Below are 27,591 nucleotides of genomic sequence, written 5' to 3' on the forward strand. Positions count from 1 at the left end.
CCCCCCCCCCCCCCGCCCCCTGCAGAGGCTGACTTGGGCCCAGAGCTGGGCCAGCCTGCAGTTCCACAGAGAGCCACTCTGTGGCAGGCACGGCCCGCTCTCCCGAGCCCAGCGGCGCGGAGCGCTCCAGGAAGGGACAGGCTGGAGGGGAGCGGTAGGAACCCCACAGGGCCCACAGGAAGGCTGCGAGATTCCCCAGTGCAAAGGGCAAAGGCGGGGAGGCGGGAAGGCGGGTGGAGGTGGGGGGAAAGATGGGTGCAGGCTCTGCAGTCAGCTGGCCTTTGCTCACTGCGTCAGGATGACCTTGGGCAAGTCACCTACCCTCCAGGAGCCTCAGGGTGCTCATGGGTAACACAGGGGAGATCATGCCCACCCTGCAGGGCTTGAAGGATGAATGACATGATATATGTGATGCAGGAGCTGGGACCCAGGGAGATCTTGATAAATGGAAGGAGGAGGAAGGGGAGAGGCGCCTGAGCCAGCCTGGTTCAAGGGGCTGACGCTGAAGAATACCCCACTCACACACACCCCCCTCAGCCCCCAGCCCCAGCTTAAGGTACCTGAGGGCTAGGTGTCCAGTCTTTGCCTACCTCCCGGAGCTCAGGGCACCCCGGGCCCTGTGGGGATGAACAAAAGGAGAGCGGAGACCATCGCTGATTAATAGCCAGGCTCCTCTGTGCCTTGGATCCTAATGGCCAACCGAGGTCACGCAGCTGACAGCAAGTCACTAAGGAGGGGAGAAGGGACGGGCAGGGGGAGAGGCCCTGGGGGAGAATCAGGCCTGGACACATTCCACGTTCAGCAGGTACAGCTCCTCCTGACCCCCTGCTGTCTTCCACCAGAACACACCGGCCAGCTTTCATCTGGTGCCAACCCACACCCAGCAGCGTACCCGGGGGCAGGGTCCCTGCCCAGCACCCCAACCCAGTCAGGGGTCTGGGAACCCACCCACAGTCCCAAACCGCATCTCCCACTTCTGGGCACTGCAGGCCTTGGCTGCGCTCCGGGCAGAAGCCATACTCAGCTTCAACAGGGACAGGACTTATCGTCCAGGCAGCCCCTGGCAGGTGGGAAGAGGGAGGGTGGCAGGTGACCCTGAGTGTCCTTGGGCCAGCTCCTCAGGTCAGAGTCCCCAGATGCTCATCCAGAAACTAGATGTCATCACTGCTGCCTTGAAAGTGTCTCTTCATTCCCCATGAACATTCCCTGAGCACACACGTGACATTGGGGGCATTGTGCACAGGACAGGCCTGGCACTGGCCTCACTGAGCCAAGGAGACCATTTCAGTGGCGCCTGGGTGGCTCAGTCAGTTGGGCGTCTGACTTCGGCTCAGGTCATGATCTCGCAGTTTGTGGGGTCAAGCCCCGCGTCGGGCTCTGTGCTGACAGCCTGCTTTGGATTCTGTGTCTCCCCTTCTCTCTGCCCCTCCCCTGCTCATGCTCTGTCTCTCTCTGTTTCTCAATAATAAATAAATGTTAAAATTTTTTTTAAAAAACAAAAGGAACCCATTTCAGAGCCCAGCATGAGATGGAGGAAGAGAGAGTAACGCAGGCAGCAGGAGGAGCCCACAGAGCTGAGCTGATCTGCCCCAGCCAGCAGGAGACCTGGGCAATTGCTGTGTGACTGCAGACAGGTCACCCACCTCTCTGAACTTCGGTCTCCCTGTGAGTACTGTAGGGACAAGTGATTCCTGCCCTGGGTGCCAGATGAAATGACAGATGGCCTTGCGGAAGCAACCAGAGCTCTAACGAGGCAGGGTGCTGGGTCCCTGCAGGGAAGGTGACCTCAGGGAGGCAGCCATCCTCATACTGGTCGCCTCCCTGCCTAGTTCTCCACAGGAGGAGCTGGGCCCAAAGTCACACTGAGGGCAGGAGGCTGGGGCTCCAGTCCTCCCTGTCCGCCACCAGGCAGAGAGGCTGTCTCTGTCGTCGTCGGCGGCAGCCCAGGGCTGTGCAGTGTCAGGTTATATTTAGCCTGGTAGCGGTGACAGGAAGATGCAGCAGGAGCTGCTCCTGGCCAGGGGCCACCGTGTCGCTAACACCGCTCTCAGGGGTAGCTGGGGGCCTAGGGAAGGCCAGGGATATTGTAGGCTAAGGGGACAGAGCAGGGAACCCTGAGAGGCTAGCCAGTGAATGAGTGTGTGTGTGTGTGTGTGTGTGTGTGTGTGTGTGTGTGTGTGTGTGAGGGGAGGGGGTCCCCTGCCCCTGACTCCAGGAGCTGGGGAGCCATGATCCAGCCCCCAACTCACTCAGAAAGAGCCTCCCCAGACAGACCCTTCCACCAGCCTGACACCCCCCCAGGGATGTGCAGGGTCAGAGGGCACGCCGTGGGCCAGATTTCCACCCCTCCCCCGCAAACGCACTGCATGTGGCCGGGCCAGTACCACCTTTCCCCCAGGGACACTGCAACAGCCTCTGGAGAAGAGTTCTTTCTAGACAAGCCCTGGGTCCCAGTGCCATCGACCGCCAGGGACACAGCCACGTGCCTATGTAAACGGGGAGCCACGACCTTGCCCTGCCGCCAGGAGCCTTGGGAAGGTAAAACAAGGCCATGGCCACGTGGGAAGGCTGCTCTCCAGTTCCGTTCTCATTCCCCTCCTCCAAGCTTTCCCTTCCCCTTCCTACTTCCTGGAGTCTGCCCCCCTGGGGACCCCCCAGAATCGCATGGATCCCAACCACCTCAGACCTTTCAGCCCGCCATCCCAGCTAGGTCCTGGGTGCTTTCAGGGCACCCCAGCTTCACCTGGTACTCCCACTGCACAGCCCCCACCCCTCCTCCCGCCAGCTCCTGCCCTCCCTCTGGGACCCCCAGGACTCACCTCTACAAAGATGTTATTGACTGCTCCATCTGGCCCACATGATATTTCTCTTTAAGAATTTCTAACACTGTATCCTTAATGTAGGAGATAATTGTGCACTGGCTTCTGGGGTGAGCTTCCTTCCCCCCCTCACCCACCCACGTTGGAGCCCTGAGGCCAGGGCTGGGCTGGTTTCCCGGGAGGTGCTGGGCAAGCAGGTGTCCAAGGACTGGTGGGTGACCTGCACTTAAGTGGGTGTGGACTGGGCCATCTCCCCACCCTCTAAGCTCCCCTTTCAGACCAGGGGGACCGCCTGGCCTTTCATAACAGAATTTGCCCATTTCAAACCCATCCTGAGTCTAGACAGTAGTTGGAACCACCATGAGAATCAAGGTGTCTTTGCTTGAAGAACTATTCAATCTTATCAGCAGCGTGGAACATAAACGCAGGGGACCAGAGCAGGAGCCGCAAAGGCATGGTGTGTCTGAGCCTCAGCCCCCTATGAGTGCTCTTCCCTGCGACTCCCGCACAGCCTGCCACTGAGCCACAAGGGCACACAGCCACGGTCCACCAGGAAACAACCTGGGGTCCCTCCCTGCCTCTAGCTGTCTGCAAGCCCCCAGACAGACGCACCCACCTTGGCTCCCAGCGCACCCCAGAGAGAGAGGGGATGCCTTGAGAACACCCACCCAATTCCAGCACTCATCGGTCACCCAGATGGTCACAGCTTCTCCATCATTAAAGCAAGAGCTGTAATCCCTCCAGGACTCTCCGAGCTCACAGGACGCCAGGACGCTCCAAAGAACAAATGGAGGTACTGGTGAAGCCTTCCGAGAAGGCAGATGGAATCTTCGACCATCAAAACAATGGCAATGACCCAAACAAAGACACAGAAAACTGGCATTGGCTGCAGATGATAGGATCCTCTCCCCAGAGAACAAACAAAATCAACAGAGAAACAATTAGAACTAATAAGAGAGCGAGCTCACTGAGGTTGCCAGATGCAAGCTCAACCCCAAAACAGACAGTATTCCTCTGCACCAGCACCAGCTATTAGAACGGGTAGTCAAAAATAAGGAGCACTCTGTAATAGCAACAAAAACTATAAAGTAACTAGGAACTGACCCAAGAGTGCACCAGGGCTCTCGGGTGGGGGCGGGGACTCAAAACTTATCAAGAGTAGACACAATCTGATAAACGGAGAGACAGTCCGGGCTCTTGGTTGGGGCAGATATTACACAGATGTCAATTCCCCCCCAAATTGATCTGTAAAACTAATGTAATTCCAATCCAGGTTCCAGTATGGGTTTTCTTTCCAGGAACTTGAGAAACTTTCTCTAAAGTTCATAAAGAAGAAGAGAGGTCCACAAATACCCAAGTCAATCTTTCAAAATTAGAAGGAAGAGAAGATGTCCCTTCCCAGATACTAAGCCATGCTAAATGCCACAGTTGTGACAAGAACAGACAAATAAATGTTTGGAACAGAATAGGGAGCTCGAAGACAGACCCATGAATAGATGGGAAATTCGCTTATGATCAAGGTGGCCCCGTGAATGCCGGGAAACAGTCTGTTTACTAGGTGTGTGGGGAAAATTGGCTCACTACACGGAAAAAAATACAACCTGATCCCCACTTGACACCGAGGGAGGCTCAGGATGGATGAAAGCCAACTGGGAGAGGTAAAACAATTAAATTAATAGAAGAAAATGGAGCCCTCTGCAACCTCAGGTGGTGGTGAAGAATTTCTTAAACAAAACTTCAAAAGCACAAAGTTCATGTGTATCAATGCAAAATGTCTTTGTTGAATAAAGTTGAGAGCTAATTGAATGGCAGGTGATATTTGCAATATTTCCACCCAACAGGAATGAATGTCTGGAACCCAAATATTGAACTTTTAACAGTAAGCATGTGTATTGCTAGAATACCCAAGCAACTCCTGCAAATCACCAAGAACAAATAAGAGTAGCTTCATTAGACGAGCGAGTGAGGAGGGGTGCTTGGGTGGCTTAGTTGGTTGAGCACACAGACTTTGGCTCAGGTCATGATCTCAAGGTTCCTGGGTTGGAGTCCTGCTTCGGGCTTTGTGCTGACAGCTTGGAGCCTGCTTTGGATTCTGTGTCTCTTTCTCTGCCCCGACTCGTGTTCTACCTCTCTCTACCTCTCTCTCTCTCAAAAATAAATAAGCATTTAAAAAAAAAAAACATTAAAAAAGAAAGAAAAGTGAGCAAGGATATGAGCAGGCAACTCACAGGAAAGTCAACACAAAACGCGATCAAGCCTAAGACATGCCAGGATTCACACAATATCAAAGAAATGCAAATTTGAGGCAGCCAGTGTTCACTTTCACCTATTAGGTTGGCACAGATTAGAAACGTGGATGACACCAAGTGTGGCAGAGATTTGGGACTAGGAATCTAGTACTCTGTTTAGGCACGTGGTGATGGGTAGCCACGCCGGGGTACAGTCTGATAGTGCTTCGTTGGATGAAGCGCCCACAAACCTTGTGAGCCAGCAATCCCAGCTTCGCAGATACATCCTGAAGACATCCTCACACGAGTCCAAAAGGGACCGTGGCTGAGGGTGCCCACGGCAGCATTATTCATGCAGGAAACCTGGAGATGGCTGCCCAGGAGGGTGTGCAGGCAAACCGAGGTGGCTACACACCACAGAATATGAAGCTACAGACTAGATGTTAAGTAACAACATGGACGGACTTAAAGGCATCCTCCCGTGCGAGTAAAGTGAACACCGGGATATAATGTATAGCACATATCATTTACATAAATTAAGCCTGTGTGTATCCAGACAAAATACACATTTTGCGAGAACATATGCAAGCAACACATTCACACTGAGTACATCTGAATGGTTGCCTGAGGGGAGGGTAATGGGGCTGGGGAGTGAGATAAAAAGGAAAAGGAAATGAAAGAGAAAGAAAAAAAAAACAAAAAACATGAACACAAATATGGTTTCAGTGATTTGAGGGAGAAGCAAGAGCCGGGGCCAGCAGAAGCCTGGGAGGGGGTGGGAGGGGAGCACCGTAGGGGACAGGTATCCGGAGGCCCCGAGTTGGCTCACTTTGCTGGCCGCCCCCCCCCACCGGCTGACCAGGACCTGGGGACACATGGCTGATGGCCCAGCAGGTGCAAGTCTGTAGCTGAGCCAGAAATTGTTCCAAATCATTGACTCCTAGTGGAGGGATTCTACAGTACAGCACACAGCCCACCCCTTCATTCATTCGTTAGTTCATTCATTCATTCATTCATTCATTCATTCTGTACGAAGCTCTGGTGTGCATTAGACACACAGATACCCCAGAGAACAAAACAGACAGGCTGCTCTCTCCCCTCACGGAGGTTATGATCTAGCGGGGCACGTCAGACACGGCAATCTCATCCAGAACTGCGCAGGAGGGAGAATATGGGCCAAGGAGAAGACACCTCCTGGTCCTCAGGGTGCTTCTTGTCTGGCAGACATGTGACCAAAACAGAGAGGGACCTATGCGAGGCCACCCACAGTCCACAGCATGGAGGTCTTTATGGCCCCTTGGCTAGCGACAGGAAGCGGTGTGGGGGGACAGCGGCTCACCCAGAGCCTCTCCCATTCTTCTTTAAGTTTATTTACTTATTTTGAGAGAAAGAGAGCGGGGAGGGGCAGAGAGAGAGAGAGAGGGCGGGAGAGAATCCCAAGCAGGCTCCTTGCTATCAGCACAGAGCCCACTGCGGGGCTCAGTCCCACAAACCGTGAGACCATGACCTGAGCTGAGATCAAGAGTCGGACGCCTGGGGCGCCTGGGTGGCTTAGTTGGTTGAGCTTCCGACTTTCACTTAGGTCATGATCTCGCGGTTCGTGGGTTCGTGCCCCACGTCGGGCTCTGTGCTGACTGCCAGCTCAGAGCCTGGAGCCTATTTCAGTCTGTGACTCCCTCTCTCTCTGACCCTCCCCTGCTCACGCTGTCTCTCTCTCTCTCCTAGAAATAAATAAAAAACATTTAAAAAAAAAAAAAAAAAGAGTCGGACGCCTAACTGGCTGAGCCCCCCGGGTGCCCCGAGCCTCTCCCATTGTTGTCTGCTGCCCCAGGTGTCCCACCACGCCCCCTCTTCTGGCTCTGCTCCCATATTGGAGAGGAAAGTTTCTGTCAACGTCCCTCACGCTAAGGGGCTGATATTTCCCTATTCCCCCCTGCATGCAAAACGTTCCCGAGAGGAGGCATTTGGGGCACCTCAGAGGAGATAGTTAATTGCACAAGGGCTTTCTTGGAACCTCTCAAGTCACACCGCCCTGGAAGCCACCTCTGGGCAGCAAAGAGGCTGAGTCTCACCCCATCTCACACACCCATGCTGGCCCTCCTGATGCCCACCGCCCCCCTCCCCAGAGCCAAGGCCACCGTGAAACTCCACTCTCACTGCAGAGAAGGCTCTGCACAAATATTTACATAGCTCCTCGCCGGGGGCTGCAGCAGACACAACACGGAGGAGCCGCCCTCCGAACACTCTCCAGACCCCAGAGAGGCCAGAAGTGGCTGACACCCTCGGCCTTGGCAAGCTACCTCACCCCGGGGTGGGACCGGGACAGGAAGCTCCCAAGGAGGCCAGGGCAGCATACTCCAGCTCAGGAACGACCCTTCCCTAGAGGCCTTGCAGAGAAAGTGCTGGCTGGTGGCAGGAGGGCCCCTCACGACCCTGTGCCCTGCTCCTGGCCACCGCGCAGGGGCACGTGCAGATGCTCTCAAGGGCCACGCATCCGAGCTGCCCAGACCCTGAGTGGAAGGCCCAAGGTGGACGGAGCCACCCTGAGGCTTCCACCCCCGAGAGAGGTGCTGCCTGTCTCTAACCTCATTCCTCCAGGGATCACTGTGCTATGCTCCCACCCCACAGACACAGGACACCTAGGCACCCACCTCTGTCTGACCCGCCTACCCGGCCTCAGTATACCCAGGGGCTCCTTCACCAGCAACCCAGCTGATGGGGGCCTGGGGGCCCGAGGATCACGACCTGGACAGGGACAGAGGAGGTGGGTGTCTGAGCTTGGGCAGGGGTCGGCCATGATGGAGGAGGGAGGAGTGTCAGAGCATCCCAGTGAGGAGTCTTATTTCAGGGGGCAAGGGGGAAATAGGGGAAATGGCCCGGGGCATACGGAGGGTCGCTGGTGCCAGAAGCGTCTGCCCGAGTGCCTGAGAAGCTGTCATCTGAGTCTGGGGACCACACACCAGTGGCTGTGAGGCCACCACTGGGGCTCTGGCTCCCCATGGGCACTAGGGACACTGGGGAACAGGCTGGCTCGATGGTCTCCACCCCTCCCCCAGCCCACAGCTCAGCTGTTGCAGTGGGGGCCCTCTGACCCTGCCACCATGGCAACCAGCCTGCAGCTGGAGTGGAGAAGCCGGCTGACTTCTCCAGAGACACCCCCATCCCCACCCACGCACAGGCTCCTGGGGACACAGGGACATGGAGACCAGGCCAGAACAGGCAGAGGTATGGGGAGCCAGAGAGAGAGACTTCCAGATAGAGCCCAGAGGGGCAGAGGAAGAAAGGCGAGGAGGAAGGCTGGGGTGGGGGAGGGGGGTGGAGGGAGGGAAGAAGGGAGACAGGTGTAAAGAGGAGGAGATAAAGACCAAGGGGACAGGAGTCGGCAGGGAGGCCACCTTGGGACCTTGGGAGAGGAGGGGAGTCCCGGAGCACAGGCTGAACTCATAGGAGGCAGGGCTAAGAGAGATGAAAACAAAGAGCAGAGAACAAAAGGGACAGAGAGCTGGGGACCTCCCTGGGGCCTGGCTGAGGACAGAGCAGGTGATAAGGAGCCACGCTGCCCCCACGCTGTAAAGGGCCCACAGCCCACCCCTCCAACCACGTCAGGACACAGGTGTACACGAGCAGCACCTGCTGCCAAGACGGGGGCCCCAGGGCCCCCCAAGGGTGCTATCGCCTGCCGGCCCCAAGCTGCTGGCTCTACTGCCAGGTCACTCTTAATCCTGGGCTTCCTGTTAAGGGGCACGGACACGGGGCTGGAGGGCCCTGGCACCTCGAGTCTCTCCCTCCGGCCCGCACCCCCCCCCCCAAGTCTGGCCTCCCCACCTCCCAGCAGTCCCAGCACCTAAATAATAGGGCTGTCTGGCTCCGGGCCCTGATACTGCACAGAGCTAGGCTTGAGGCACCGACACGGCACAGCTGTCCGCAGTGGCGCCTGCCAGCAGAAGGCCCCGCCTCCTTCCCAGCCACCCACCTCCCTGGAGCGGAAGCCCGGGGACCCACTCTCCTGAGGCTGGCCCAGCCAGACACCCAGAAAAGGGCCTGGACAGAAGCGAGCGGTGACATTGCCGCTCCTCACCCCTGCCTCCCTGTTCTGCCCGAGCACAGAGGTGCGAGCTCATGTACACCTGCATTCACAGCTCGGGTCAGGCCACAGGACTTTGCCCAGGAGACTAAGCGTTTCAAGGCAGAGGGAAAGGAGGCAGAGGAGAACTGTGCGTCCTAGGCCTCAAGTGCCAGGACAAATGGGCACCCGCATGACCTGAGGGTCAAGGCCAGCCTGTGGGCCAACAGGAGAATCTAAGTGAGAGCAGACAAGAAGTCAGGCAGAGAGGACTGGCCACATGATTTTCGGGGTGGCAGCCCCATTTGAAGGGTTAACTGGAGTGAAGAAAGAACATGAACTTGAGCAGAGGGCCTGGGTTCTAGTCCCACTTCATCCACTGATTAACTAGTAACCAGACCTCTGCTTCTCAGCTTCTCCATCTGTAACTCAAGTGGGGCTGGATTAAGTGATCCTCAAGGTCACCAAGATTCCATGATAGCACCTCTGAAGAAGGGGTCCCGTGGCCATCTTCTCCCAAAGGAGTCAGCGTGGGGCCAGCGGGAGGGCCAGTTCCCCAAACACTACGGGAAAGACAGAAGCACCCAGGCAGGCCTCTCTGGCCGAGGCACTGCGTGAGCACCTTACCCTGGAAGCAGAAACAGGCTCAAGGCAGTGACCAAGTTCCCATGCTACATAATTCCTGGTGTTAGACCTGAACCCAGGACTTCCGTACCAACATTCTTTTCATTACACCAATGGTTTGCAAACTTTCAAACTAAAATTGTACATAAAGTGCAGAATACAGACACACCTGTGCTTACCCGGGGCCATTTTTAATATGTGACAGCAGAGCAGAATGGGTCGGGCTCTGATTGGACGGAGAAGAGGCCCGTTCCCAGCTCTACCACTTTCTAGCTGTGTGACTTCGGTGAAATTTCTTAATTTCCCTGAACTTCAGTTTCCTCATCCGTAAAATGGAGATAAAAATAGTATCTACCTCCCAGGGTTGTTGTGAAGATTGCATGAGATAACCTAAGTAAAGCGTTTAGCTCAGCGTCCGGCACAAAGAAGCCACCCAGCAATGTTTGCTAGCACTAGATGGCCCGGCAGATATAAAAACAGATCTGCTCTGATTCAAGTTCTGGGGAGACTTCCTTGAAAAAAATAGACAGAAAGCTTCAGAGTTTGGATCTACTCTCCCCACCTCCCACCCGGAGCCCCATTGTCCGTAAGCAAACTCTCTTCCACAGGACCACAGTGATAGTGTCCCTTCTAATGCTGTCCAGTGACGTCACATGCTTTTGCACTCGATGCAAAAGCGGGGCCATGGAGAGATGCAAGACTTTACAAGGCAGCTTCGCTGGACTCTGAGCACGCAGGGGATATTCCAGGGACAGCGCCAGGTGCACACAGGCCTGCTGGCTCACTCTGCCTACCCACGGGGAAAGCAAAGAGTGCTACCTACAGCAGGTAAGCTTCCATCTGGCAGTAACTTCATCTGCCTTGTTCACTGCGCTGTCTACAGGACCCTAGCACTGCACCTGGCTCACAGGCTCAGTAAATGCTCATCAGATACAACTCTTGAGTAGCAGCGTTTGGACATCCATGGCCAGTCCAGTGGCACCTTCTGGAGCCATCTCCCCAGTCCTCCAATACCTGCCAAGCCCAGTTTCACCGTCCTCCTTGAGCAGAGCGCACCCCACCAGGGCAGGCACAGTGCGGGAGCAGCCCCGCCCAGGGCTCTGTTTATCCACTGTCCCGGAAGCCCAGAGCAGCTGGGCTGGGAGGCGGTGGCTGAGCAGAGACACCTGGCGAAGGAAGGGGTGATGGGTGGTGGGCGGGCACTCAAAAGACGGGACAAAGGGAACGGAGGTTGTGGGAAGAGGCACACCCCTCCTGCCAGGTGCAGCCTAAGTACAGAAGAGAGAGGGGCAGGAGAAGGACAGCAGAGAGCCAGAGTCCCGCAGCCCCCCTGCCTCACCCTCGGTGACATCTCCCCCCACCAATCACCTAGCAGGGGCTGCCCTAGGGAGCTAGAGGCCTGAGCTGGAAGTCAGTGCCCAGCCACCAAACTGACTTTCTATCAGCTCCTTCCACACACCCGCCATCCTGGCCCCTTCAAACTCCAGCCTCCCTACCTCAACGTGCCCTGGTCAGCCCAGGGAAGGAAGAAACCAAAGGCGACACCCACAGCCAAACAGGCCCTTGGCCACCCCGAAACCCATCTCGCCAGAGTGCGTGAGGTGAAGAGACCCACACCGTCCTGGGGCCCCAATGCCCAGCCCCCGCCTGCCACCTGACCCACAGAAGTGACCTCAGTTGGGGTCACACCCACAGGGGACTCGCCGGATGCCCCGCCACGCTCCTGCCTCGCCCATTCCGGCGGTCCCTGCCCCGACCCCTGTCCCTCGTGGCCCCGCCCCCTCGCCGCGACCACGCCCCCTCGCCGCGGCCCCGCCCCGGCCCGCGCCTACCATCCTTCCGGTAGAAGGCGATCTCCACTTTGCGCTCCTCCGCGCCCAGCAGGGCTTGCGCGATCTGCGCGGCCGCGCGGCGCTGCGTGCGCGGCCCGTGCAGGAAGTCGCAGGTGCAGGGCCGCTGCATCACCTCGGCTCGCGAGTAGCCGCACAGCTCGCAGAAGCCGTCGTTGCAGTAGATGACGGCGCAGTTCTCCACCCGAGCGTTGGCGATGATGAACTTGCGGCCTGGGGGGCGGGGATGAGCAGGCACGTGAGCAGGGACCCCTGCCTCGGGGGCTCCCAGCCCTTCCGCGCAGTCTGTTGTCACACACAGCTACCCGCCCGGGGACTCCCCGCCCTAGGCAGCACAGCGGGGACTGGGGTCCCCGGCAGGGGGCGAATGCAGCTGTGTGGCCCGACACAGGTGCCTCCGCCGGTCCGGCCCGGCGACGCGCCCCCTCCCCCGCCAGGCCCGCGGACTGGCTGCATGGCTTCCCCCGGGCAGGCTGCCAGAGGCCCCCCGCCCCCTCCGCGCCCGGGCCGAGGCCAGCCTGGGCGGGTGTCAGCAACGCGTGTCAGCAGCCGCGGCGGAGGGATAAACACTGGGCCTGGAGAGGGAGCCTGGGAAGGGCCAGAGATGGCGGCTAGCCTTCCCTTTGCATCAGGTCGTCCGGCTTCTCTTCCTGACCTCTGCTCTCTAGACTGGGGGGGGGGGGGGGGGGGGTGTCGCTCACTGGGCACTCCTTACCCAGAGGATCCTTAGGAAATCACTCCCCCAAGTTTCTGCAGACCCTACCAGGTCAGTACTTCCTGGGACTTACACGCCCCTCCAAGGGCAGTCAGGGACTGGACAGTGGGCACTCTGAAGGGGACGAGGAAAGTACCACGTGAACACCTACGATGCTTTCTTTCACTACCCTGACAACCCACATAAGGTGGGCATCCTTATCTTTGCTTTATAGATGAAGAAACTGAGGCTCAAAAGAAGTTCAGAGCCAGGCCCACATCTTGCAGCTTGTAAAGGACAGAGCCAGCTTCTGAACCTAGGTCTGGCAGAGGAAGGGATAAGCGGAGGGTTACAGGCAGAAGCCCAAGGTCATAGGGAGCAAGGAAAGGGACCAGAGGCTCCAGTCCTGGAAAATACCGGGAGCCAGCAATGGACCCGAGACAGTGGCCCACTTGTTAAGACAGACCCAGGGAAGGGAGGCCTTTTTCAGTTTGGCCCCGTCAAGCGGAGGTGCCCCAATGGACTCATTTTGGCTAGTGGGGGCTCACCCCCTCCACACCTGCCCCCATCGCCCAGCAAGCTGGCAGTAGCCTCACCCCCTCCACACCTGCCCCCATCGCCCAGCAAGCTGGCAGGTGAGCAGCAGACAGGCAGCAGCTGGTGCGGTGGGAAGATGCTCTGGGATAAGAGCTTTTTATAAACACAGAAGTTTCCGGCCACTTTGGCCTTTAATGCTGGGGCTTTGGGTAGCATTTGGAACTCTGCCCCCTCGCTTTCCGGTGGGCACAGCTCTCTTAGGCTGCAGCTCTCGGCAATCCCGTGGGCAAGGCCCAGGCTGCTGCAGCAAGGGCTCCCGAGACAGGCTGCCGAAAGCCATCCCTTATCCTGTCCCCAGAAAGTTAGTTTCTGAAGTTGGGTCATCTTTAGGTCAGTTCACCAGGCCTCCAAAACTCCCAGGCAGCCATCAGGACTCAGGGTTCCTTGCCAGATGAGAAGAAACCTGACGCAGCCTTCACCTCCACCTAAGTCCAAGGCAGTCCAGAGTGCTAGCCACACACACCAGCTTTGGAGAAGTGCTCCAGCTCCCAGGCCCAGAGAGAGAATGAGTTTCTTCGAAGGCAGGCCCTACCCCCACCCCATTCCGAGCTCCTGGAATACACCGCAGAAGGGATCTGAAAGGCTCCTTTGGCCACCCCGTCCTTTCCAGATGTGGAAACTGATATTCAGAGGAGGAAGAGAGTCACTCAAGGTCACGTGGCAATCAGTGGCAGAGCTGGGGCCAGAAGCTGAGCCCCCAGACCCCAGCCCAGGTTCTTTCCATACGGAAAGCCTGTGTACAGCCTCCTGGAGTGTGCGAGAAGGAAAGACCCCACCTTGTGGCCCTCCACCGTGTCAGTCTCCTCCCTTTCAGGATCATCTTGTTCCTGGGCTTCAGACAATGCTGCGCATCGACCCGATCCCTCCCTCCCCCCACCATAGTTACAAGCACACGCTGTCCTGTGCTCACAGGGTCATGGGCAAGGAATGTCACCAGCTCCCTGCTCCCAGGGCCCTTGGCAGTCACACCCACCATGGCACATGCAGCCTTGGAGACAGACGCACGCATGCCGGGAGGATAAAACACCCACACCAGAACATTCACCTAGCCTGGGACACTTCTGGAAGCCTCCCCTACTGGGCCAGCATTAGAGGTGCTGTAGTCCCCATAAAGGAGCCTCAGGGCAGGAAAATCAGCAACATGGGGGCACTGCACTGAGCCCGTTAGACTCTTAAAGCCCAGCCTCAGGCCATGACACCCTGTCACCTGGGAGCCCACCGTTTGTGGCTATCAAAAATACCTCCCCACTGCCCATGCAGGGCCGAACTTATGGGAGACACGCTCGCCCCAGGGGCAGGTTAGGCACTGACTCGAAGTGCTTGGCTCTCAAGTCTCTCAAAAATACAGTCAGGACAGCTCAGGCACAGTTCTTAGCGTCTCAACAGTTTGGACCATACACGTTCTGTCCCTGCCCCCACACAGCTCCAGCCACATCCAGGCACCGAGTTAGGGATACCTGCACACTTGAGATGTCACACACCCTCCAGATCCTGGAAGCCTGGGCTGAGCCTCCAGCCCTGCGCCCCAGTACAGTCCCCTTGGCTCCAAACCCACGGCCCCCAGCACCAAGCCCTGCCCTCGAGACCCCTGGCCGGCGCCTTGAGGCCACCAGCCCCCAGTGACTCGCACCAGCCCGAAGCACACGGCCGGGGCACGCCCCTCCATTCACACTCGGGAGCGCTCGGCCCGCCCCCAGAGCCCCCTCCCCGTCGGCCCCCTCCCCCACTCACTCTGGCCCTCAAACTTGCGGATGATGGTGTCCAGGAAGGTGTTCTGCGGCGCGACATGGCCCCTCCGCACCGGCATCCTGAGCCCATGGGCGGGCCGGGCGGGCCCCCACCCACCCCGGCCCTGCCCGGCCCAACACAGGCTTCGGGTGGCCCGGCCCGGCCGTGATCCCCGCACCCCGCGGCCAAGCAGACCACGGGCGGGGCCGGGACTGGGTTGCGGGCGCGGGGTCCCCGCTCGGCTCCCGGCTCCTGACCGCGGGCCGGGCCTGGAGCCGCCTGAGCTCGGGCCGCCCGGCCGCCCGCACACCTGTCTGCCGGCCCCCGCCGAGCCACGGGCCCCGATCCGCCGCGTCCCCGCGCTGCGCTCCGCCCGCCCGAGCGCCGGGCTCCCGGCTCCCGCCCGCCGCGCCGACAGCCGCTCCGGCGCCCGCGGCTCGGGCTGCGCCTGCGGCTCGGCCCGGCGGCGGAAGGGTTAACGTGGCGCGCGCCCCTCGGGCTCCGGCCCCCGCCTCCCGGCCCCCTCCCGCCCGCCGCGCGCCCGCAGCACCGCCCTCTCTCCCCCCCACACCCCGCGCGCCCGCCCTTCCCATTGGCTGAGCAGCGTCAAGGGCTCCCCCACCCCAGCCCCTCGCTCAGCCCAGGAGCCCCCGGGACTCGCGCGCCCCAAAGAGGGGGAAGGGGCCCCTAGGTAGGGGAACAGCGAGGATAGGTGTGATGACCTGCCTTGAGACGACCAGGGAGGGGACTGGGGATTCCTCTCCCCACCCCTGGGCTGGAAGAGCTGAGGAACCTGACTTGTAGAGGGCTGGTCCCTTTTGCCCTTGTCGCCCACCACCCCAAGCACCAGCTGGGTACACACAACAAGCCCTCAAAGCCTGCTGTAGGTGACACTGGCCAGGCCTAGGCCTTGGGAGGTTGAGCCCCGGGTCAGCGGAGGCAGGGGAAACGTGAAGGGCAAGATAATCTGCAGCCGGGGACGCGATTTGGAATAAGGTTGGGTGAGACTTAGGAGGGACACGCACCCAGAGCCAGGGCGACCCTCCCCAACACACACACACACACACACACACACACACACACACACACTCACTCACTCACAGCCCTCTCTGGGGTTATTCGGGGCTCTCCTGCACAGAAAGGTACATTTTGACACGAGTTGCGGCCTCCTGGCTGCGGGATCAAAGCTAGGCCCCTGAGCGCGAGTTTCCAGCCTGGGGATCCCCTTGTGCGAGTGGCCCTCCCTCCCTCTGCAGCGCGGGCCGGCCTCGCAGGCCCAATCCGCGGCGGGCTCGGGGCCCTGCGGCGCTGCGGCGGCCCAGCCCCTCGGAAAACCCTGGCCTCGCCGCAGGCCCCTCCCCCCCGGGCCAGCTGGCTCGCTCCAGCTGCAGCTCCCTTATTTAGGCAAGGAGGCCCGAGGATGCTCAAGGGCAGGCAGGGTGTCTGCCCGCCGCCTGCCCACCGCCTGCCTGGGTCTCAACGAGGGTCTCTGGGGCGCGGTGTCCCCAGCCTTAGCAGCCAGGCAGGGCCCTGCGAAGGCCAGGGCAGGGAGGCCGAGTGTTTCGGCTGAGCTAGCCGGTGGGGTGGAGTCGGCAGCTGAGCAGCCAGCCTCGGGTCCCCTCCCCTGCGGCCCAGATCTGAGACCCGGCTGGATGGATGGGGCCATGTGGGGGCCCCTGAGGGCTTGCAGCTGCCTCTGTACTAGGAGCAAGGGGGTGGGTCTTGTCACCAGGGAGAACCATCATGGGATGTAGGGGGAGGGGAGGAACAAAGGGCAAAGAAAGGAGCAGACTCTGGAAAGGGAAAGGCCCAGAGCAAGAGGTCTTGCTTGTTGAGACCACCCTACCCAGACTCTCACCATCCACCCAGGAGCCAAAAGATGCACACACTGGGGCCAGATGGGGCCACTGGCCAGCAGATGACACCTCTTTTTTATTTGCTGGTGGGTGGGCAGTGACTCAGGGAGGCAGCCAGTGGGAGAGAAGGAGGTGGCTTCACCAGCTGATGCTAAAAAAGACCAGAGGCTCTTGCCTGTACAGTCATCCCTTCGGCCCTCTCCACCTCCGGCAGCTTCCTCAGTCGCACTCCAAGACGCCTGGGGCCTTCCTTAGCACGACTCCCCTTCTTTTGTGACCTGGCGTCAGGCACACCGACCCAGTCTGGGTACTGCCCAGCCCCTCCCCGACCTCACAACAACCACCACCACGACCCTTCCCCCAGATGCCGGGTTGCCTGCCCTGAGTCCAGGCTGATTGAAGTTGGAGCTGGGCGTCTTTCCCTCTGGTCTGGGGGCTTGAGAGAGTGCGGAAGGGCCCGCGGTGTGGACAGGCACCAGGAGAGAGGACATGGAGGAGGGCATCTGCAGCGTCCCCTTCTCTCCAGACCAAGGCCGGAGGGAAGGGAGCTGGTCACTTGGCCTGGCCAGCTGCTCCCACTGCGGTACCCATGTTCCCAGGACAGTCCTCTGCTCTTATCCCGTGGGAGGATGAAGAAATCAGAAGGACCCTTGATCCTCCCAAAAGAGAAGAGACCAGGCAGAGTAGCCTTCCTCCTGGGCACAGACACAGGTGCAAAGAGCAGTTCCCTCAGGCTAAGGAGAGGCAAATCACCCCCCCACACACACTCAGAAGTCAAGCTGAATGCAGGTTTCGGACTTCCTGGAGGTGGAGAGGAGTCTGAAGGCAGACCACCTCCACAGCCAAGGATGGGGATGAGAAAGGGAAGCTGTGAAATGGGGGTGAGGTGTCCCCAAAGACACCCTTCTTGGGACCACAGGTACCAAGCATGTAGACGTATTGGGCAACAGAGAAGCTGATGGAGATGCCTGCCCCACCCACCACCTTCCCACCTCAGATTAAGGAGCAAGAGGAAAGTACCCAACCTTAAAACCCAAAGCAACCAGATTCTACCCACCCTACTCTGGGTTCACAGGGCCACTTGCAAGGATGTTCCCGGGAAGACCTCTCCCCCAATGTGCCTGTGACTGAGGGAAGGGAGAGGCTATATAGACAGGGAGACACATAGGCTCCTTCCAGCTCCCAGAGAGGGACAGTTTAGGGAGAAGTTTATGGGGAAACACCCTGCCCATCCCACTCTCTGCTCCTGCTCAGTTTGAGGGAGTCAAGCCAGAGCGTCCCGAAAGGAAACAAGAAATGGAAACCTCTGCTTGCTGGTGTACTCCCAAGGAGCGGGCCAGGCAAGACAGAGCCAAAATAGGACCCAGGAGAGCAAGTGACAATCACAGGGGACTGGGAAACAGTTCTAATCAGATGGGCGCTGGCAAGACAGCTTATGGAGGAATGATGCCTCAGAACCCCCGGGGGTGGGGGGTGAGGGGCAGGGGAGAGGAAGAACACAGTGAGGTCTCTCTCTGTGCAAGGGGGAGTTCAGGCTGCATTGTGTGGCCTTATTTTTATGTGCAACTGAGTCCTGAGAAAGGGGATGTTTTTAGATCAGATATGAACTGGGGTTGGAGGGGAGCAAGGTCAAAGAAGTAGCATGTTGCCCTTCCAGACCTGGGGGTTCAGGGCTTGCTGAAAGCAAGGAAGGAAGGTAAAGGAGAGATAAAGGAGGGGAGGGGGTGAGGGAGGGCAACCCACCTCAACCTCCTAGCCAGGAGCCAGAGCTCCCTCCAGTCGCTGCCATCGGGAGGTCCCCCCGCAGCAATCCTGACAACTGACCCCCCATAATCAAGGTCTCCCACCAACCTGCTACCAGCTGTCGGTGGGACTCTTCCACTGCCATGAGGGTATCAAAAGAAGCAAGGAAGCTGCTGGACACTAGCATTCAGGAAACCTGACTTCTAATTCTGATTCTTCTATCAGTCACATCAACACATGTTCACTGGGGACTTGCGACGTTCTGGGCCCTATGTGCCAGACGCCGTTGGAGAAGGGGGACGGTACAGAAGGGATAAGCCAGGATCCCCCCTCCAGGGAGTCACGGTCTACTGGGGCTTGAGAAAGGCGGCGGGCAGAAAGAAACAGTGCAGTCTGCGCTAAGTGCTGTGAGATTACAAGGAGGTGTGTTTACCTTCAACTGGAGGCTTCTGGGAGGGAGGACCAAGCTGGCAAGGGAAGGTTTCAGAGCAGACTTTGAAGATCCAGAAGGGGCAGGGCAGAAGCACTGCAGGTGGGAGAGACAACAATGAGCAAAGGCATCGAGACTGGAGAATAAAGATCAGGTCTGGGACAAAACAGTTTGGTGTGCTGTCATTGGAGCATTAGACTAGAGCCACTAGCAGAAGACTGAGGAGTCAGGACGGTTATTCTATAGTCACAGGAACAATGGTGGCAGCTGAAATGTGTGGTCCACAAATATAGAAATCATATTTGTCTTGGGGCGCCTGGGTGGCTTAGTCGGTTAAGCGTCCAACTTTCGCTTAGGTCATGATCTCGCGGTTCGTGGGTTCGAGCCCCGAGTCGGGCTCTGTGCTGACTGCCGGCTCAGAGCCTGGAGCCTATTTCAGAGTCTGTGACTCCCTCTCTCTCTGACCCTCCCCTGCTCACGCTGTCTCTCTCTCTCTCTCCTAGAAATAAATAAAAATATTTAAAAAAAAGAAATCATATTTGTCTTTGTATAGATTCTAGCATATGGTTGGGATCTAATAAAGGTCTGTTGAATTCAAGAAATGTGTATAATTGTTTGGAGAAACAGAGGCAAACGTGAGGTGTTTCCGTTACTTATTGCTGCGTAAGACCCATTCCAAACTCCAGGACTTAAATCAATGACAGTGCTTATTTTGTCCATGTCTCTGCCATTTGGGCGGGTTCAGCAGGGACCACTTGGTCTGCGCCACTCAAGTCAGAACTAAAAAGCTCATCCACTCACATTTGGTGACTGATGCTGGCTGTCAGCTAGGGCTGGGGCCAGAACACCTAGAAGCCTTTCCTCGTGGCTGCCTGGCTTCTTCAAAGCGTGATGGTTGGGTTGAAGGGCAAGTGTCCCAAGAGTGGTTCAGGGAACAGTTGTACCACCTTTAATAACATAGCCTCAAAAGTCACATAAAAGAACTTCCACCATAATCATGGTCCATCAGATTCAAAGAGAGGAAAAAGACCCTCACTTCTCAATGGAGGAGTGTGACTGGCATATTATACGAAAAACATAGGGGCGCCTAGGTGGCTCAGTCAGTTAGGCATCTGACTTCGGCTCAGTTCATGATCTCACAGTTTGTGAGTCTGAGCCCTGCGTTGGGCTCTGTGCTGACAGCTCAGAGCCTGGAGCCTGTTTCAGATTCTGTGTTTCCCTCTTTCTCTGACCCTCCTCTGCTCACGCTGTCTCTCTCTCTCTCTCTCTCTCTCTCTCTCAGAAATAAATTTTAAAAAAGAAAAAAGAAAACATGTGCAGGGCGCCTGGGTGGCTCAGGAGGTTAAGTGTCCAACTTCAGCTTAGGTCATGATCTCACAGTCCGTGGGTTCGAGCCCCCTGTCGGGCTCTATGCTGAGCGCTAGCTCAGGGCCTGGAGCCTGTCTTCAGATCCTGTGTCTCCCTCTCTCTCTGACCCTCTCCTGCTCATGCTGTCTCTCTCTCTCTCTCTCAAAACTAAATAAAACATTTTAAAATTTTAATTAAAAAAAAAAAAGAAAAACATGTGCGTTGGTATGTATGGGCACGACCATCTTGGAAAAATATAACCTGCCCCAGCAAGGTATGCAATAGCCCAGGGAGGGATGTCAAAGACTTGAGCCAGGTCAGAGGTGATGGAAAGGGGCCTATTTGTTGTGTAACTTTAGGAGGATCACTAAATCTCACTTTCCTAACCTGTAAAATGAGACCAAACAAGCTGATCTCTGAGATCCTTTCCAGCCCCAACAGCGAGTGGTTCCCTTAATTCTACACAACTGCGTTCCCCACCCGTCAACAATTTCTTTATTTTCCCTCAGTACCCTTCTCCACCCCCATCTCCACTTCCTGCCTTTGCTCTCTGATCCAGGATCCCTTGAGTCTGATGATCATTCCACAGATAAGCACCCTGGTCCATCTTACATATTTATTTCAGACCAAAAATAAGTGCAGGCGGGAATCCATAAGGGTTTGAGAAGACCCTCAAACCCATCAGTCTCCCACTGCACGCTGCTGTGTGCTCATCACTGTAGGTCTCTTGAAAACAAATAGACATATGGTATAGACTCCACCTGCAAGGACTTCATAATCTAACTGGAGAGAACTAATAAGCGTGACTGTCATGAAAACAATCTGGTGTGATACCATACTATTGGCAGTAGGTGCAGGGGAGTTCAGAGGAGGAAGGGCTCTGAGTGGGTTAGGCCAGCCAGGAGGGCTCCCTCAGAAGGCTGGGTCCTCCTGGATGGGCGGAGTTTTCTTGGGTGCAGAGGAAGGGAGCCAACATTTTCATTAAGCAAAAGTCCCATAGGAGTCAGATGGGGAGCCCTCCCACCAATTTACTTACTCCTAAATGACAAAGAGGGAGGTCAGTTTAAATTTCCTCTACCTGAGAACCTAGTAGCCATCTGTCTTTTTGATTTGAGGCTGGAGCTCAACCTCCTCAGACACAAGAAGGGGCTTAAGCAAAGCTCCAGAACTTATTGAGTAGTCGAAACTCCAGAATTATGATCCAGGAGGCACTGATGGGGAGAGAACCTGATTATAAAGAGGGCACAAGGCACTGGTCTAGAGGCTGAAATTTGCATGCATTCCTTTAAAATAATTATTTGCTGGGGCACCTGGGTGGCTCTGTCAGTTAAGCGTCCAACTTTGACTCAAGTCATGATCTCACGGTTCGTAGGTTCGAGCCCCGCATCGGCCTCTGTGCCAACAGCTAGCTCAGAACCTGGAGGCTGTCTTCGGATTCTGTGTCTCCCTCTCTCTCTGCCCCTCCCCTGCTCGTGCTGTCTCTCTCTCTCTCTCTGACTCTCAAAAATAAATAAAAAACATTAAAAAATAATAATAAATTAAATTAAATAATTATTTGCTAAGCACCCACTATGTACCTGACACTGTTCTAGGATATAATTGTTGTTGTTTTAAAGTTTATTCATTTATTTTGAGAGAAAGAGAGAGAGAGTGCAGGGGAGGGGCAGAGAGAGAGCATCTCAAGCAAGCTTGGCACTGTCAGTGCAGAGTTCAACACAGGGCTCAAACTCATGAACCACGAGATCATGATCCAAACTGAGATCAAGAGATGGACGCTTAACCAACTGAGCCACCTAGGCATCTCGTTGTTGTTTTAAAATAATGCCCACAGAGTTTGCAGAGCCAGTGCACTGTCCGACATAGATTGGGGGGGGGGGATATTTTGGGGTGTTCTGAAGGACTAAAAATATTAAGGAGCAAATCATGCTTTGATGCCACCTTGCCAGGGAAGCTGGCCTGGCAAGAGAGCCGAAGCTCTCTTGGCTGCACAGGTCCAGCGGGGCGGGAGCTCTGTCTCTGTCCAAGGTGCTGAAAGCCTTCCGTGCCAGATTCAGCAGGAAACCAGGGAGGGCAGCTCAGGTGAGCCAAGAGAGGGGCCCTTCTACGGACACAGTGAATAAGACAGTCACCCCAAACCATGAAAATGTTTCTGTAACTTGACAGTAGTTTTCAGGAGGCAGCATATGGTGAAGAAAGAGCAGGCTATGCCAATTGGTGCTAAGAAGCACCACTTCTGGTCTCACGTATAGAAAGTGCCTTCCTCCCTCACCCCAACCCAAGTCGTCAAGGAAAAGATATGAATCCTCCCCTGAACTTTACATTTGAAATTCCTTGTCTTTTCCTTTGGGGTTTGTGTTGCTTTATGAAATATTAGAGCCAGAAGGGAACACTCATATTTTAAATGAGAAAACAGATTCAGAGCAATGCAGGTCTTCTCTCAGGAATGTGCCACAAGTTAGAAACAGAGCTGTACAGAAGCAGCTCTCTTGGTTTTTAGTTAAGTGATTTCCCACCCCCGACACTAGACCAGGTCAAGGAGTATACACCACATATAACAAGAGCTGAAAGAAGGCAGGACTTCAAGATGTGTGTGTGTGGGTGGGTGGGTGTTGGTGGGTGTGTATGTGTGTGACAAAGACAGAAGTTACAAGACCCAAGTAACTCTAGATACAGAGGTGGCTATGTCAGTTCTTCATAACCATTCCCTGTTCATTCCGCTAAACTCATCAGGCAGAATTCAGAGCCTACCCCAGCTTGGGTGCGAGGATGAGAATGGGAATGCTAACCCAAAACTAGCTCCACTTCCTGAAGGGTAGCTATCCCACCCCATGAGTCATCAACTAACATGAAGGGCCAGAAAAGAGAACTCGGGTCCCACCACATCTTCCCCAGTCTACCCACAATTACCTCTCACTTTTTATGCATCCCATGCTGTGAGAGAGCCCTAGAGAAATGCAGGACATACAACCCAGCCCCTGGATCTTGAAAAGTTTGCATGTAGTTGGGAGGAAAACATGCTCACATGTGAACTGATAACATATTACAGGAGCTAAATGCAGTTAATGGCAGCCAACAAGAGAACTCACATGGTCGTAGATCCCATGTGGCAAGAAGTGGTGCAAACAATGAATGCTTTGACTTCAGAGTAAGGAGAGAAGGCTAGGAAGGGAAGGGAAGGCTTTACAAAGCAGAGTTTAGGGAGAATTTGGCTCAGTGCTCAGGACACCTCCTAGCTGTCCCTCTGGGTTATAGCAGTCCACCGTGGGGCCATCTTGTAGGAAGATAGAGCTGGTGAGGGTGTGAAGGTGATAGCAGAGGCCAATGATCTGTGGGGCCCCCCAAGTGTACAAGAAGAAAGGATTCAATTTTTCTCCCCTGAAAAAGAAAGGGCTCCAGCACTCCCTCTTCTGGATGCACAAGGAAGGACATCCAAATTAAGATCCTCTAGGAACTGAGGTTGGCCAGTTCCTACAGCAGCCTAGGCTGGAATTTAGGAAGCCAGAAAAGAGAATGGGAACCCCAAGAAAGGCCTGGATCATCATCAACAACAGGAATGTCTAGTTTGCTCATCATTGGGAGTCAAGGGGCTTATAATCCAATTGGGAAGGCAGGAAGACAACACAGTGTCTAAAGAAAGGAATATCAGGGTTTGGGATCAGCGTCTCTGTATTTCACAAATCAGTTTATAGGATCTATAGGCTTCTAGTTTCACCCTGGATTAGAGAGAGGGCCTGGTCCCTCCCCAGGGCAGGGAGAGGCAGGGAGAAGGGGTTCTGCCCAGCCAATCCTCGTGATGGTTGCTACAGAATTTCCATGCTGGGCACACTTGATGCTCAAAGCCACAGCTCCCAAGAGACCTAGCGCCACAGCAACTATACCAGGAAACTGGGCCAGGCTGAAGGATTGGAGGAGACAGAGAGGAGGAGGGTGGGGGCAAGGGGCAGGACTGTCAGACCGATCCTGACAACTGTGGCCTTCTATGTGGAGGCCCTACAGCCTGAGTCAGGGGCCACCATGATCGTCATTCCAGAGACCTCTGCCTGACCTTTAAAAACTCTTCATCTTCACTCTGGATCCCAGGACCAAAGGGCAATTTCAAGTCCCTGTGGATGTGAAAACATTCATATTCATCCTGATGTTCTTAGTCCAAATTAGCTTTGTAGGGGCAGGGACCAGAAGAGAAGGCAGGTCAGGGAGGGAGCTCCAGGAAACACTTGCCCAAGGGCACATGCACATGTGTGTTTACACATATACACACGTACACATACACATACACACTCATATACATATTCGCTCATGTATACACATGTTCACACACATACTCCTGCTTACACACACACACACAATCTGCTCAGGGCCGTGGCTCAGAAGAAAAGGTCTAAACCTCAGAGAGAATCAAGGCCTGGAGACACCCAGGTGTCCCTCATGAAGATAGTGCAAACTCCCCAGGAGCTCCCAAAGGCTGACAGTCACTGGTCACTCCCAGGGTAAGGTGTCTCAGGATTCTCAAAGGTCTCTCTGCTCCCCTGACTTCCTTAGTAGTCTTAAAGCCAGGAGACAGAAGAGTATCCATAACAGGGTCAGGGAGCCCACCTGTGGAACTGAGGCAGCATCTACAAGCACCAGAGGGAGGCCCTGAACTCCTTCCCCCAACTCTCACAGCTGCTAGAATTGCCTCCTCCCTCAGGAGCCCTGGCCCCTGATCCCCATGACTCCAGCTGTGCTAAACGTGGCTCCCTGCACCTTCAGCTCACCATGCTGGGGTGGCCTGTGCAAAAGCAGGGAGGTTTCCCGAGAGAAGATAGCCTTATTCTCCTGGGGTGGGCTGGCCACGGAGTCATCAGCAGCAGCTTCAGGCTTATGCAAACAAACCACTTCAAGGCCCCAGAGGATTAATATGGGCCCCCACCCCAGATGGGCTCAGAGATGTGTGCCCCTGGCCCTTGCTCATCCTGGGTATCATAGACCAGGGGTGCCCAGGCGTTTGCTCCAACCTCTTCTTTTCAGCTCTCTGCTGCCCTCATGTGGCTCCCTAAAGAAGAGTTGGGGCCGCATGGTGGCTCCACAGTGCCAGCACAGGAGCCCCCCTTTAGACAGGCAACATCTCCTACTGCTTGCACCCTGAACACCCCAGATCCTGCCCAAAGCCCCTCCCCAAGCATCCAGCCTCCACCGTGTAATCCGGAAGCTGAACAAACCTCTCTGCTCCCAACCCAGCCAGCACAAGTTACATCAAACGGAGGCTCCTAAGCCAAAGACGGGCTGCTCCCCTCCCTCTGCTGGCTTGCCCCCCTTCCCTTCCCTCCTTTCCCCTCCGTTCCCCACCCAGGCCTTGCCAGCAGGCAGGAAGGAAGCTGCTCATAGTGGGGAGGGTGGGGCACTTCCAGCTCACACTGAACAAGTCCGGGTTGGGCTATAAAGAGTCAGGGCCTTCCGCTCCCATCACCCGCCACCCTCCACAGCCCCCCCCCCCCCGCCAGCCCTACACACACCCCCTCAAGGCCAGAACCTTCCCTCCCCCAAGGTCAGGGCATCCCACCTCAAGCCATGCCCAGTGCTCTGCTCTGAAGGGAAGGCAGGAACACGATTCGCCTCCTTCTCAGGAAGCATGAGGGGCCTGGCAACTTACCCACAGAGGGGTCTGTTACCTGCACTGACCAGGGCAGATGGGGGTGGAGTCTGAAGCAGCCTTCCCAATGACAGAAAACACACCGACTGCCAGGGACCCAGGGGCTGGGCTCCCAAATGGATTCTCTTCAAAGGCCTTTCAGCTTAAAATCCCACCATTCAAACTTGAAACAACTTCCTACCGGTGGAACTTCAACTCTGCAGGTCTTGAAAATTGTGTCTTTTCAGAAATCACTCTTTAAAATGCAATTGCTAATTAGAGCAATGGGCCACTGAGCTGCACAAGCCTTAACGCCCTAGCAGGGATGAGTGACAAAGAGGGAGGCGGAAAGAGACACGGCCCTGAGGAGGGAAGAGAAAGGCCCCATCCCTCAGGTAGAAGGTTCGGGAAGGCCAGAGTCCCTCAACGGAAGTTAGGACCCACAGGCCAACACTGTCCACAGCCCCAGGGAAAGTGGAAGAGGAAAAACTTCCCTGTGGTGAAAGACAACACCTTTCTCTGTCTTTCCCTGAACTTTTTCTCCTCTTCCTAAAACCTCTGCCATGACTCCCTCTGCCCAGATCAACTTCAATATAGCCATTAGTGCCACCGTGCCTTGTGACTAGAAAACGCCCCTCCTTAGACCCATCACCCTTCACCAGACTGACCCTTTGTTTCTGTTCATCCAAACCTGTCCAGCCTCCGCCGACTCCTTGCTTGGTGGCCCTGTCCCCTGCCTCCGGAACACAGCTTCCAGTCTCTACGTGGCTGCACACATTCGCAGCTCAACAACCAATGTTCGTGGAGCATGTACCTGGTACAGTGCACATCAGGATCCTAGATGAGAAGAACTTGACCCGGGTCTTCCAGAGCACACACGTTCATTTGGGAGAGAAATCAAAGACAGACACCAAGCTACTCAGAGCCACTCCTGGGAGGAACCAGAGCAAGAGATATTCCCAGGGCCTGAGGCAGGGGAGACAAAGAGTGGCCCTGGGGGGAGGGGTGGACAGCATGGAGAAGGGGTGCTGAGGGAGGCCTCGCAGCGGAAACATACTGGCGCTCTGTGGTGGTCAGGTCCTTCAGGAAGCACACCAAGAAGGAGCTAGAAGCAAAAGACATAGATTGGGAGTCACGTCTGCGAAAGATGAAGGGAAGGCAATGGAAGCCTCCAGAGCAAAATGCAAGTCTGATATGCGTGAAAGGAGAGAAGGAACAAAGATCAGCCGGGATCAGCTCACTCAGACCCCAGTGAGCTCTGGGAAGCTCTCTGCCAGGCCAGCGGGCGCCTGCATATTGAACACGGGGCAGATTCTGAACGTCTTGCAGCTTTCAGCCACCGGTGACCTGGACTTCCTGTAGCAGGTTATCTCTCGAAAGGAGACCAAGGCAGGTCACCGGCGAGGCTGAGCCATAAGGAAAGGGAAGAAAGATTTTCTTTAGTCAGAGGGCAAAGGGTGAGGTGGAAGGCAAGGGCCTGAGGACCATTTGGGGATCCGTGAGGAAGCCCATTGGTCTAGAACAGGTGTGAGCAGCATACCTGGGGAATCGAGGGCTGGGCCAGTGTGTTCGAGTGGCCTTGGCCTTGAGTCAAAGGTTTCAGGGGGCCAAGACGGGAAGCAATCTCTACTTTTGAGAGGATTCTGGCGGCAGTGTGAGGCGGGGCCCCAAGGCCAGGAGGCCACAGAGAGCGGCTTCGGTAAAGTGTGCGAGCAAGAGCTCATGAGAACTTCAGCATCCGAGGCTTGCTGTCACCTTGTCCCCAAGGGGCCAGCCCCTGCTCCATTACCTGGAATGCAGGAAGAGTTCTTCCCGGTCATACCATTTGAGGTAGTGGCTGGATGGGAACCAGCAGTGGAAATGGGCCCCCATCCATCTCTTGCCTCGCTGGGAGAAGGGGTGTGAGCGGGGTGGGGCCTCAGGTCCTGGGGGTCCCCAAGGGGAGGGTCCGGACTGAGCGGGGACCTTGTACCTCTGTCTCGCACGTGCCCCTTTGCGAGAGAG

General features: G+C 56.2%; 1 protein-coding gene and 1 long non-coding RNA gene across 5 annotated transcripts in view; one reads left to right on the forward strand and one right to left on the reverse strand.

The window, feature by feature from the left end:
• KCNH2 (potassium voltage-gated channel subfamily H member 2) overlaps positions 1–24,098 on the reverse strand; it is a 42,000-nt gene extending 17,902 nt beyond the window's left edge. For 2 of the 4 annotated variants that reach the window (XM_039230788.1, XM_039230787.1), the window contains exons 1-2: positions 14,607–14,682; positions 11,567–11,797 (exon numbers count right to left, since the gene is read on the reverse strand). In XM_039230788.1, the coding sequence (XP_039086719.1) occupies positions 11,567–11,797; positions 14,607–14,682 (307 nt within the window). Of the gene's footprint in view, positions 1–11,566; positions 11,798–14,606; positions 14,683–18,635; positions 18,729–19,433; positions 19,489–24,024 lie in introns of those variants that run through there. The other 2 variants (XM_039230789.1, XM_039230790.1) reach the window with 2 other exon arrangements.
• On the forward strand, positions 8,174–9,898 carry LOC120230957. Its single transcript, XR_005528222.1, has 2 exons — positions 8,174–8,272; positions 9,524–9,898. It is a non-coding gene; the product is annotated as an uncharacterized LOC120230957 (long non-coding RNA).
• Positions 24,099–27,591: the final 3,493 nt, after the last annotated feature.

The sequence above is a fragment of the Hyaena hyaena genome, unplaced genomic scaffold (genome assembly GCF_003009895.1).
Source record: "Hyaena hyaena isolate Hyena2069 unplaced genomic scaffold, ASM300989v1 scaffold_50, whole genome shotgun sequence".
NCBI classification, from domain to species: domain Eukaryota; kingdom Metazoa; phylum Chordata; class Mammalia; order Carnivora; family Hyaenidae; genus Hyaena; species Hyaena hyaena.